The sequence below is a fragment of the Pan troglodytes genome, chromosome 7, assembly GCF_028858775.2.
Source record: "Pan troglodytes isolate AG18354 chromosome 7, NHGRI_mPanTro3-v2.0_pri, whole genome shotgun sequence".
NCBI classification, from domain to species: domain Eukaryota; kingdom Metazoa; phylum Chordata; class Mammalia; order Primates; family Hominidae; genus Pan; species Pan troglodytes.
The window spans coordinates 62,460,767-62,473,222 of record NC_072405.2 but is presented as its reverse complement, the minus strand read 5'-3'; the positions used below and the strand labels follow the sequence as shown (position 1 = coordinate 62,473,222).

The 12,456-nt window shown below is 52.4% G+C and overlaps 1 protein-coding gene and 1 pseudogene across 5 annotated transcripts in view; one reads left to right on the top strand and one right to left on the bottom strand.

Moving 5' to 3' along the window:
• The window catches only part of RGS20 (regulator of G protein signaling 20), a 108,651-nt gene that overhangs the window by 72,916 nt on the left and 23,279 nt on the right, over positions 1-12,456 (bottom strand). The window contains exon 2 of one of the 5 annotated variants that reach the window (XM_009455389.5): positions 8,018-8,362. In XM_009455389.5, the coding sequence (XP_009453664.2) occupies positions 8,018-8,362 (345 nt within the window). Of the gene's footprint in view, positions 1-6,535; positions 6,916-7,333; positions 7,744-8,017; positions 8,363-12,456 lie in introns of those variants that run through there. The other 4 variants (XM_009455393.5, XM_009455395.4, XM_001151182.6 and 1 more) reach the window with 4 other exon arrangements.
• LOC129135713 (ubiquitin-ribosomal protein eS31 fusion protein-like) lies at positions 70-678 on the top strand (annotated as a pseudogene).

Here is a 12,456-nt window from a genome sequence, read left to right as displayed (position 1 = left end):
TACAAATTAAGAAATCTATGGGCGTGTGTTCTTGGGCTGCTCTCTGGCCAGCACCCTCTCCTGTGTCAGCTCTCTTGTGTCCACAGTCTAACCCATCTCTTCATTTCCCTCAACCTCAGGTGGAGCCTCCACCAAAATGCAGATTTTTCCAAAAATCCTTACAGGGACGATCATCACCCTAGAGGCTGAACCCTTGGATACAACAGAAAAATGTAAAGGCCAATATCCAGGATAAAGAAGGAATTCCTCCTGATCAGCAAAGACAAGTGACTGGAAGCTGGCAAGTAACTGGAAGATGGACGTACTTTCTCTGACTACAACATTCAAAAGGAATGTACTCTTTTTATCTTGTGTTGAGACTTCATGGTAGTGCTAAAACTAGGAAGAAATCTTACACGACTCCCAAGAATAAGCATAAGAGAAAGAAGGTGAAGTGGGTGTCCTGAAATACTATAAGGTGGATGAAAATGGCAGAATTAGTGGCCTTCGCTGGGAGTGCCCTTCAGATGAATGTGGTATTGGAGTTTTTATGGCCAGCCACTCTGACAGGCATTATTGTGGCAAATGTTGTCTGATTTATTGCTTCAACAAACCAGAAGACAAGTCATTGTGTATTAGTTAATAAAAGACATGAAAAGAAAGAAAGAAAGAAATCTACGAGTCCCTTAAATCTCATTATCACCCCACCCTGAGACATAAAAGTCCATTATAAGGGTGAGGTAAGGAGTAGGTTGCATAATTCTTTCCACTGTTGCAAAAATTCAGCAGCTGTATAAGTGTTGATTCTAGCCATTCAGCCCTAAAAGGGTTAAAGTCCCTGGTGTCCTTAGTCTAAGAGCAGCAGTACAAACTTGTGCTCTAGCCTTGAACAACCACAATTCAGTCAGCTTCAGAGGGGCACAAATGTAGACAAACCAGATAGCAGGGCGTTCTCCACTCCTTCACTGTTGGACGGAGGTGCACACTGTACAACCCAGCACCTCAGGAAGCCAAGCTATCAGATAACTTTGCATGAGATGCCTTTGCCTAAAACCCAAATGCTCATATGAAAAGGATTTTACACTTTAGAATAAAATAAATGCGTAACTAGAAATTGAGCTTTGAAAATCAGAAAGGTCAACTGGCTTTAATAACTATTGAAATAACTCATGTAAAATATCACTGCTGGGCAACAGAGCATATTACTCATATTTCACAAGTAATTCCCTATGCAAATAGCTAGACTCTAATCAGCTGGATTAGAATCAAGGTAATCTACTCCATGAATTTATAATCATGTAATATTACTCTGAGCACTCATCCACATCAAACTTGATTGTGAATGGCCTCTCCAAGAGCCCATTCAATTGTACTATGAACTGACTCACTCCAAGCAGCGTCGCCTTAACTCTTGAGCTAGCTGCGCAAAGTAACATTCAGGGACCATTTCAGATGGTGCCGTGTAGTCAGTGACTCCCACTTATTGTACTAAATGCTAAGCTCTGACTCAGAGTGAGCCCTATTAGTTGCTGACTGACACTGTACTTGTTTGAATAGAAGCTCACATTGTGAGTCACCTGGTGGTGCACTGAAAACCAATCTGAAATATTCCCAATTGGACAGTGATTCACATTATAATCATATTGGGACCTAACTTGACACATGTGATTTCAAAACTAAGTTCTGCCAAACTGGCTTGGGAGCATGCTAGAAAGTCACTCCCTTCTTAATGTCCTGTCCTTCTGTCTAAGAACATGTAGTAAGTATCCCAAGATGTAAAGTATTCAAGAGTGGGGTATTCATGCAAGAGGTTTCTTGGAGTCAAAAAAAAAAAAAAAGAAAAAAAAAAGAGTAAGATACTCAGTATCCAGTTCACACACTGGAAAAAACCATGGTTTCCTTTTTCAAGGATGCAGGCATAATTCCTAGAAGTACCTTCCCTGGAAGACACACCATCCCTATAAATAACTTTGTAAGACCAGATGTTCACTAGAAAGTCTCTGCCGTATAATTCATTTTTTTTTTTTTTTTTTGAGACGGAGTCTCCCTCTGTCGCCCAGACTGGAGTGCAGTGGCGCAATCTCGGCTCACTGCAAGCCCCGCCTCCCAGGTTCACGCCATTCTCCTGCTTCAGCCTCCCGAGTAGCTGGTACTACAGACGCCCGCTAATACGCCCAGCTAATTTTTTGTATTTTTTAGTAGAGACGGGGTTTCACCGCGTTAGCCAGGATGGTCTCGATGTCCTGACCTCGTGATCCACCCGCCTCGGCCTCCCAAAGTGCTGGGATTACAGGCGTGAGCCACCGCGCCTGGCCTCTGCCGTATAATTCTTAAACTGTTGATGTGAGGGCTGGACCTTTAAGCCACTATCTGCATCTGTCCATGGAAGGTGAATGTGATTAGATGCCCACATGCGGAAATAAAAGAACAGCAGGATTTCAGGAATTGATACTTAAGTGCCTGGAATGAAACCAGTTACAGGCTACTGCATTAAAATACGAAAGCTTTTCTCTTTTACTCTCACTAGTCCATAAAATCTAGAATAATAAAATCTCCTTCTGTGTAATTTTGAAGGCCTTTTCTAAAAGGCTTTCTTATAGGAAAGACCTTCAAAGCCAGCTGGAAGGATATTTTAAGAATTCAAGAAAAGCTCAAAAATGATTTCTAAAACTGCTACAAGAGATTAATAGAAGATGCAATCAAATGTATACCCAAGTGGGGCCTAAAATGCTAATGCTGGCTCTGACAATAGCTTGATCTGTGACCTTACCTTACCTGAGGCGAGTCATGTGGTCATGTCTTATAATGTGAGGGACCAAGATAAAGCTGTGGGACAACAGTAGCCACGACATGACTGCCTGGTCCTTCTTGGTGCTAGAGATAGCACATGCTCGTACACTTTTTCCTTATTTATACTATCTGTTAACAGTTCATTAATCCGTAGTAAACAGGAAATCAGCAGTGTGGTGTGTAAGAGCCCTGGGGAATGAGTCAGAAGTCTTCATTCTATTTTGGCCCCTAATTAGCTGGAGATCTCTGGCCCAGACCCTTAACCTCTCTGAATGTTTCCTCATCTGTAAAACAAAGGAGGTAGAATAAGTAACCTGATTTTCATCATTCTGTATTTTTGATATAAGGGGTGTTTCAGCTAAAACGTTTACAGTGATCTCAGACAAGTTAGCACTTCAAGCTCCTAAGGTACATTTTCAGATTCTCTTAAACTGGCTGTTCATCAGCCCTGGCAACACAGCGAGATCCTGTCTCTATAAAAAATTAAAAAATTAGCCAGGTGCGGTGGCAGGCACCTTAAGTCTCAGCTACTCCTGAGGCTGAGGTGGGAGGATCCTTTGAATCTGGGAGTTCAAGGGTGCAGTGGGCCTCAGTCGTGCCACTGCACTCCAGCCTGGGTGAGAGAGTGAGACCCAGTATCAAAAAAAAAAAAAAAAAAAAAAAAGACTGTTTTTCTAATTTGGATGACGGACATGTGTTTCATTATGCATACTCTTTATAATATACAAAAATATGCATTGTTACTGATCTTATTTATAGTTTGAAGTCTAGCCAATTTAGCATCAATATAATAATAGTAATAACAGCTTTTGCTTGGTATGTGCCATCCCGTTATAAGAGCTCTATGTTATTAATTTACTGAATGCTGTCAGCTAGCACATTAGGTAGATACTCTTTTTTTTTTTTTTGAGACAGAGTTTTGCTCTTGTTGCCCAGGCTGGAGTGCAGTGGCTCCATCTCGGCTCACTGCAACCTCTGCCTCCTGAGTTCAAGCAATTCTCCTGCCTCAGCCTCCAGAGTAGCTGGGATTACAGGCGCCAGCAACCACACCCGGCTAATTTTTGTATTTTTAGTAGAGATGGGGTTTCACCATGTTGGCCAGGCTGGTCTAGAACTCCTGACCTCAGGTGATCCACCTGCCTCGGCCTCCCAAAGTGCTGAGATTACAGGAGTGAGCCACCGTGCTCTGCTGAGCTGCCGAGGTAGGTGCTCTTATTACCCCCATTTCACAGATGATGAAACTAACGCCCAGAGAGGATAAGTAACTAGTCCAAGGTTATGCAGTTAGGTTGGGATCTGAACCCAGTTACAGAGCTCAAGACTCCCACTGGTTTGGCAACACTGCCTCTCATACGTGATAAGAAAGACGTCACTTATGGCCAGGTGCGGTGGCTCACTCCTGTAATCCCAGAACTTTGGGAGGCGGAGGCAGGCGGATCACCTGAGGCCGGGAGTTCAAGACCAGCCTGACCAACATGGAGAAACCCCGTCTCCACTAAAAATACAAAAAATTAGCCAGGAGTGGTGGCGCATGCCTGTAATCCCAGCCCCAGCTACTTGGGAGGCTGAGGCAGGAAAATCGCTTGAACCCAGGAGGCGGAGGTTGCAGTGAGCTGAGATCGCGCCATTGCACTCCAGCCTGGGCAACAAGAGCGAAACTCAGTCTCAAAGAAAAAAAAAAAAAGAAAGAAAGATGTCACTTAATGAACAGAAGATAAACAGGATGAGACCCCCCCAAAAATTAGGTTTGGAGAAAAAATATTTTAACAAAAATAGTAAATTGCAAACTATGGTTGTGCCAAAAAACTTACAGATAGAGTAATTTCACTAGAAATGTCCTTGTCAAGTTTGGGGAGGAAGTCAGACCGTTTTGCGAATTTGAACATTTGTTTAGTCAATTCCACGGTTTGGAGCCACTAGGAATGAAATGAAGCCAAGCCACGCCAGGGCCCTGCCACTTGTGTCCCAAGGAGGGTGGCTGGAGACTGATGCAGAAGCCCCTTCCTCCCCACACTCCGGGGCAATGAGGAGCCCGCGTGCAGGTGCCTGATTCCGCTAGCCAGTGGGCGAGGGTCCTGCTGGCACCGAGGGCACCAAGGCTGGGGTTTTGACACCAACGAACCCCAGCCAGGTGACTGGGGAACGTGGGGAGTTCAACAAAGAGCGATAGGCTTTTGCCTTTTTTTTTTTTTTTTTTTTTTTTTTTGAGACGGAGTCTTGCTCTGTCGCCCAGGCCGGAGGGCAGTGGCGCGAGCTTTTGCCAAATTACGAGACGGACAGGAATCGAGGAGATTCCCCTGTAGCGCTCTCCACCTTCCGGATAGAAATCCTGTAGACCACGTTCACTTTTCCACTCCGTGCATCGCCCGTGGCCCGTGGGCAGCAGCTGCTCCCCTGGGATCCCCCTCGCCTGTCCGCGAGCTCTCTGCACGGCCGCGTCCCTGCTGCTGGGGTCGCTCGCTGGCCCTGGCTGCTCGCCAGGATCTTCCTTTGATGCTGTCAAGTCCGGGAAGCTCACGATGCACCTCAGTGCCCGCGCGCCGCCTCTCCCAAAGCCCCTTCCCCACTCACTCCCCCACAAGCGTGGAGGGAGATGGGGTAGGTCGCGGCGCCTATAGACCCCCTCCCGGCGCCCACTCTCTCTCGCCCACTTCTCTAGCAGCGGTAGGGCCGCAGCGCACGCAAACCTTTCCCCAAAACGCCCACCCCACTCTCAGCTAGCCGCTTCTCTCAGGGCTCCTCCGCCGGAGCTGGGTGGGGGGATCGCCGAGCACACAGAGACGGGAAAGCCACCCCTGTCCCGGAGCGCCGCTTCCCTAGAGGCCCCTGGCCCGTCCGCTCCCCCAGCGCTGGAGGACAGCCGCGCACACGGACCCTCCCCTCCAACGCCCACCTTGGTCCCCAGCTGCAGCCTGCACCTCCACCTCCCGCCCCCAGTCTCCCGCCCTCCGCCCCCTGCTTTCCAGTCTCCGCAGTCCGGGCGCCCAGACTTGTTTCGACTTCCCAGGGCAGCTCCGAGGGTGCTTAAGATCAAGTGCCCGGGTTTGTTCCAGGAAAATCCCGGCGGCGCCTGCACGTTAACTGCCCTGGCGCAGGCGAAGGGTGGAGGGCACTTCTCTGTTCATTCGGTTTTCAAGAGCGTGAACAGAGGCTCCGAGTAAACGCCCATACCTAGTCGGTCTTCTAGGGTCCACGCGTGGGGCGTCCACTTCCTCACCCTGCCCCTCGGTGCCCCTGCCCTGGTTGCACTTCTCCTAAAAGGAGGCGCTACGATTCCAGGAGGCTCTGTCTCCTTACCCTTCCCAGCGGCGCTCAAACCACCTGCCCCGGGCGCCCAGCCCCTTCCTTGTCCTTTCCCTATCCCGTGAGAACGCCGACGCTTCCACCCGCCTGGTCTTTCCGAAATACGCTTCGGGTGGTCAATGCGATTTCTAGGGTCTAAAGACTAGACTCCCGCGTTCCCCACCAAGACACCGACGCGAGGCCGCAGAGGTGGAATCGCGGACGCCCTGGCAGGCCCGGGACATATTGATCCTGGTGGCGCGATGACCCTCTTCGGACGCGGACGCACTTGCAGCCCCACTCCCCCAAACTCGCACTGCGGGAAGGAACCCCCGACTCGCACCGCCTCCCGCCCCGCAGCAACGGCGACACCCCGAGGTCCGGACGAGCGGCGCGCCCCTCCCAGCCTCGGCCACTTTCCAGCACGAAGCCTCAGGGCGAGCCCGAGACGAAGAAAGAGAGGTCGAGGAACTGGGATACTCACGAGCCCACCGTCCACCCTGCCGGCCGGGGAGGAAGCCCCGGCCGGCTCGCCTCCGTCCGCCGTGCGCATGCGTCCCGCGGGTGCCTTCTCAATATTGCAGCGCCAAGGGCTGCCCTCTCTACGTCGGCGATTGCTCACCGCGCCTTTCGCCTTTCTCCGGCTCTCGGTCTTTGCTCTAGCCCTCTTCTCCCGGCCTCTTCCTCCCCTTGCTCTGCCTCCTCCCCGCCCCCTCACTCCCTTTACCCGGCCGGGCAATCCCACGTCTCGCCTCCCTCCAGCGGCGGCGCACTCCACCGCCGCGGGTGCTAGGGGTACCCCCGAGGCCCCACGCGGGGCGCGACCTCCACCCCGGCCGCAGCCCCACTGCTCCAGCCCCGCATTAGCAAGTCCCAAGAGTGTGGATGCGAAGCCAGGCGCGCGTAGAGGGCGTCCGCGAAGCCCTCTGTGTCATCGCCTCCCCTCGGCGCGCGGGGCCGAGCGAGACTAGAGTGTGCTGGACTGCGTGCTCGGACCTTGTGAATGAACGGAGCGGGAGGAAGGAGCGGGGGTGGGCGGCGGGCACGGAGGGGGCGCTTGGTCCCCAGAGCTTCGCGTCTGTGGACTGCCCGTCTCTGGAGGGCAGCCCCCTACCTTCTCCCCGGCCCGGGGCGCCTCTCTGAGCTCTGTCCCCGCCCCACCCCGGCGCAGCCTAGGCCTCCGGTCTTCCCGCCCTGGAAAGCGGCCCTCGCCCCCTCCCAGCTAGCCAGAGCGCGGAGGCCCCACCCAGCAACCGAGCGGGGGATAAGGGGGGTAACTAACCCCTGACTCCGGATCCCGCTGAGACCCTCGGCAGTCGCCCTCCGCGTCCCCTTCTCCAGGGACTCCGGAGTCCGGGGAGAGGAGTAGACCAGGGGGCAGCGGGAGGGGGAACCCAGCCGCCCAGCTCTCCAGACTCGCAACACCGCGTGTCCCCGTAGCCCGCAGCGTCCCTTCGGGAGTGGGACCCGGTGGGGCCGCGGGGTTAGTTCCCTGAAGCCCGGAGGGCTAAGCTGAAGCTGGAAACTGACCTGACACAAAAATAACATCACGTCATTTCCTCCCTTGCCTGCCGAGAGGGCAGGGGAGTGGGAGAGCGAGCGCTGGGAGCAGGCGGAGGCGCGTCTGGGGGAGGCTCGGAGTAGAGGGAGGAGAGCGACACGCTGAGAGTTTGAAAGGCAGCCTCGGGGAAGAGCGAGGGCTCCCTCCCGTTTTCTTGGACCCTGGAAAGGAAATGGCCCAGGAAAAAGTAGCTTGGAGTGTCTTCCCGCGGGTAGGGGCGGTGTCCCGGGAGCCGCCAGTGTCCCATCCTAGGACTTGCCCAGCCACGTCCCGGCCTTCCCGACCTTGCCACCCTCCCTACTGCTAACCCCAGCGGAGCGGGTCAGTTGGGGTTAGGAAGAATCGGGAGAGGCTGGTGTCCTGGGGAGGCTGGGTGTGGGGCGTAGTGGAGACCAAGGTACTCACCGGCATGGGCGAGCTCTGCCCAGCGGTGGCGTCTTCCTCCCTGGGCTTGGCTACCGGATGGGGGGGCCTCAGCGGACGACCCCCCGAGGGTCGGCCGGGCAGTGCTAGCGCCGCCCCGAGCAGGAGCGAGAGGCGGCCAGGCAGCTCCTCGTGCCCCCTCGAGAGCCGGGCGGCCGGCAGGGCGGGAAGCAGGGGGGAGAAGTCCAGGCGCCTCCGGGGAGCCTCGGGAGGGGGTCGCCGGAGAAGGTGAGAGAAGAACCTTGCGAGGCTGGAAAGCGGGCTAGAAAGGAGGCCGAACAGCTTCGGGGCGGCGGGCGAGTCTGGGAGCTGTGCAGGCGGGAAGGACTGGTGGGGAGAGAGAAACAAAACCAGCATACGGTTACTGTGGTGTCCGGCCGCTTAGATGGGGCTCTTTACTACAGAATTTTGAAGCGTTACTTTGGGGGTGCAAGAGAAGGTCGGTGAAAACAGAAGGAAAGGCCTATAGTTAGATTCTTTCCCCTCCCACTCCTGTATTTCCTAACTCCGTGCTACTTGAAGTGTGGTCCGTAGGCCAGCAGCTTCGCCAACACCTAGGAGCTTGTTAGAAATAAAGACTCTTGAGCCCCACCCAGCCAATGCATCGGAATCTGCATGGTAACATTCCCAGGGGACTACCATGCGCGCTGAATGTGACATGCAGTATGCAGAAGGGTCTGTGTTCACATCGCCTGGTTCTTCAGAATTTGGATGAAAATCTTAGTTCACTTTTGTAACTGTTGCTCTTCCCCTCCCTTCTCTGGTCTTCCCTTGTTCCCCCTGCCCTTTCCCATCTCCCTAAGTGCCCAGGGCTCTGCCTGCCAGAGGCACAGAGTTGGCCTTGGCTACTAGATTCTATTGGGATTGTTGTCTATGGAAGGTCCAGATAGTGGCTGAAGGTGGCTGAAGGGCCTCAGACCCTCCACAGGCTGGTTGGAAAAAGGGACTGGCCAGTGCGGCTGTAGGTATGTTGCGTGGAGCCGGGGACACCGGGATTCCATGTTAGGGCTGCTACTACAAGTGAACCCTCTGCAGACCTCCTTTCCAAACTCCATGTGTCCTTCTTATTCCCGGGAACACCGGCCTTTCCAACTTCCACTTGTTGCTTAGGAGACCTAAGCAATGAAGTATTTTTTTTCTTTCGGAAAGTGGAGGGAAGCACTAGTTTAGAAGTCAGAAACCCACGGTTCTACACTCAACCTTGCCACTAACTTAATGGCTAACCTTGGGAATGTCTCTTTATTTTTTGAGTTCATTTATAAAGGGGTTGAACTCAGTGGCTTTTTTAAGGTCACCTGCCTCGTTCAGACTGTCATCTTTGAGACGCTCTTAGTTTCTTGGTACACTAACGTTTAGTGTAGTTACAAACCGCATTGTAGCTCGGCCAATCCAAACACCCCCTCATGCCAAACAAAAAACAATTTAATCTGTCTGTGAAAAACAAGAGCGGTGGTTGCCAAAAAAAATGAAGGTGGAGGCGGGAAGCAGCGAATAAAGTGCTGGGGTGGTGAGGCGCGGGAGGCGAGCGCGGGTGCTCTGGGTTGGGCGTGGGTCCCAGGGGCGCGGCGGCCGCTCTCCAGGGTCCTGAAGGCGGGAGCGGTCGCGGGCGGCCTCGTGGGCCTGGCGCGGTTCCCTCACTCCGCAGTCACCAGGCCCGGCCTGTATTCTTTCGGCGGTGGAAGTCTTGTGGGAAGCGATTGTCAGGAGAGAGGGAAGGAAACCTAGCAACCCATTCTCATTCATGAGGCCCTTTCTGGGGAGCCGCGAGTGCGGTGGCTGATTTGTCTTGCTGTCGTTTGTTTGCTCCTGGGTGAGTTGAACTCGGTTTGCATTTCCGAGTAAGTTCACACTGTTTCACTTCCCCTCATTACCTTTTCCTGGAGAATGGGGTCGTTCTTCCAGTATTTTCATTCTCCTCGTTCAGCTGCTCCCCTCCCCCGCTCTCTGGCGAGGTGCTTTTATTTTAGGGGCTGGAGCTGGGAGCCGAGGAGGCTTCTGGAGAAGCGCCAACAGCTCCCTCGAGGGGGAAAGTGGGCGACTTGGAAATCGGTCTTGGCGCCCAGGGAACGAGCTGCTGAGCGTTCGTCTCGCTCGGGAGGAGGACAGGGGACGCGCCCCTCCGGCTGGGGCTTGGGGTGGAGGCTCAGCTGCCGCCAAGCGTGCTCGGCCTCCGCCGGGCAGCTAGTCCTGGGCGGCATCTGCGGGGGACTGCGGGCCGGCGGCCGCGTCTGCGCCCCACTCCGGAGCGAGGGCCCTCGGCGAGGGCGGGAACTTCGGCGGCCACGGGCGCCAGGGCCGGCGGGACCCTACGCTAAGAAGTCGAGAGAGGACCAACCGGGTTCCTGGCGACCTAAAGCCTGACTGAGCCCACCCACGGCCTTCCTGACCCTACGCAAGGGCTTGAACAAAGCCGAAAATGCTGAAAGAGAGCTCCCAGCACTGTTCTGCGACGCACGCCCAACTTCGAGGAGCCCGAGCGAGCTCCAAAGGCCTTTCGTGGGTCCCAGAATTTGGCGTCTCCAGCTCATGTTTTCAAATGGTTTTGTGAGAACGTGCGAACTCGTAACCTCCTTTCTCCCTTCGCCCCAGTCCTTTTTCCCAAGTCACTTGCAAGCCCCTGCCCCTTCCTCAGGCACGCTTCATTAGGCATTTTGCTTCGGTCCTGTGCTTCGAGACAGAGACTCTTGTGAGGCAAGTGGTGGAAATGGTCAGACAGAATAAAAGTCCCAAACCTGATCCAAGAAAAACAAGACTCGGCTCCTTTGCTCCTCTGGAGACAGTCTCCGCTTGCCGGCCCCACACTGGCCTCCGGATCAGCCGCCTGCTCCCCTGCTACTCTGAAGCCACCGCGAGCCTGGCGCGGGACCCAGCGGCTTCTCCAGTTAGGGGAGGGGATGAGGGTGAATGAAGCAAGGTGTGGGGCGCTGGAATCCTTCCGAACTTCTGGCAAGGACAGAGCCGAAGAGTATCAATGTAGCCAAAAAATTCGATCTGAGAAAAGTTATCTGCAGAAAGACCTTCAGCTGCCCGAAGGGCTGCACTTCAGAGAGCCTTGTCCTCCTTTTAGGCCAGATTCTATTTGACAGTCTGAGGACTGTCAAAAAATAGCCACAAAATGGAATCATCAGTACCGTATTCCTGGAAGCACTGGTCCTTAGGGATCCAGAATACTTGGGGAATACTTTATTCTGATTGAACCACCACTTCCCTAATCAATCATGTTGGCTACTGAACAGCAACCAGAATGCCTTTATGCAGACGAAAATCGCCACAGCCTAAATCCGTATGAACAATGTCTTGCCCATTTCAAATGGAAGGTTTTCATTCATGCTTAAATAGCAGCATTTCATAAAGGAAATATCCATAGCAGAATAAATGACTCCTGTACCAAAAATTTCTGAGACTCTTTAGAATTAAAGTCACAGTTCAAATAGAATTTGAAGTTAGTCTTATGAAATGACCTATTTTCTCCTGAACTTTATTTTTAAGTTCCACTTTGCTGTAGTTTAGTCACATTATACATTTTAACTTTCTGTTATTTGGAAATGTAATTCTTCCACTTGGATGGAAGAATCTAGCTGACAGTGAAAACTATAAAGGCAAATCTTTCCCTGCATTGACCATAAATTATGCAGATTGAAAGGTGGCAATATAAATAAGCTAACAGATCCTGGCTATTAGAGTCACTGGTTAATATTAACTTGAGGTGAACCCAACTCTTCATAATATGTTTCTATTATTAAGGTTCCTTCAGAATCTTAATGTTCCTTGTGAACATACAACTCTTAAAAAGAATATTTCTGCAGCTCATAATCAGTTCTGACTTGTTCCATTCTTTTAATAACTTTTAAAATGTATTTATGCCTAAGGCTTACATGGAGATGTCATAAGGAGATGTTGTGTAATGGAGGCAATGATAACGAGGGAGGAAGGGCTGGAAAGGGAAGTGGAGTGGGCCAGAAATGAGAGCTACTTAGATGACTTGTATGTCTAGAGAAGGGAAACACTCAAAGGCTCTGTCTGCCCTGCTTCTGCAGAGATAACTGGGTCCTCTGTTCTCGCCATAGGTATTACTAGCCAAGTAAGGGACTTAGGGTAGGAGATGGTGTTTTTTAGTTTTTTTTTGTTTGTTTGTTTGTTTGTTTTTGACAGAGTCTTATTCTGCTGCCCAGGCTGGAGTACAGTGGTGTGATCTCGGCTCACTGCAACCTCCATCTCCTGGGTTCAAGCGATTCTCCTGCCTCAGCCTCCTTAGTAGCTGGGATTACAGGCATGTGCCACCATGCCCAGCTAATTTTTGTATTTTTAGTAGAGATGGGGTTTCACCATGTTGGCCAGGCTGATCTCAAACTTCTGACCTCATGTAATCCTCCCACCTTGGCCTCCCAAAGTGGTGGGATTATAGGTGTGAGCCACTATGC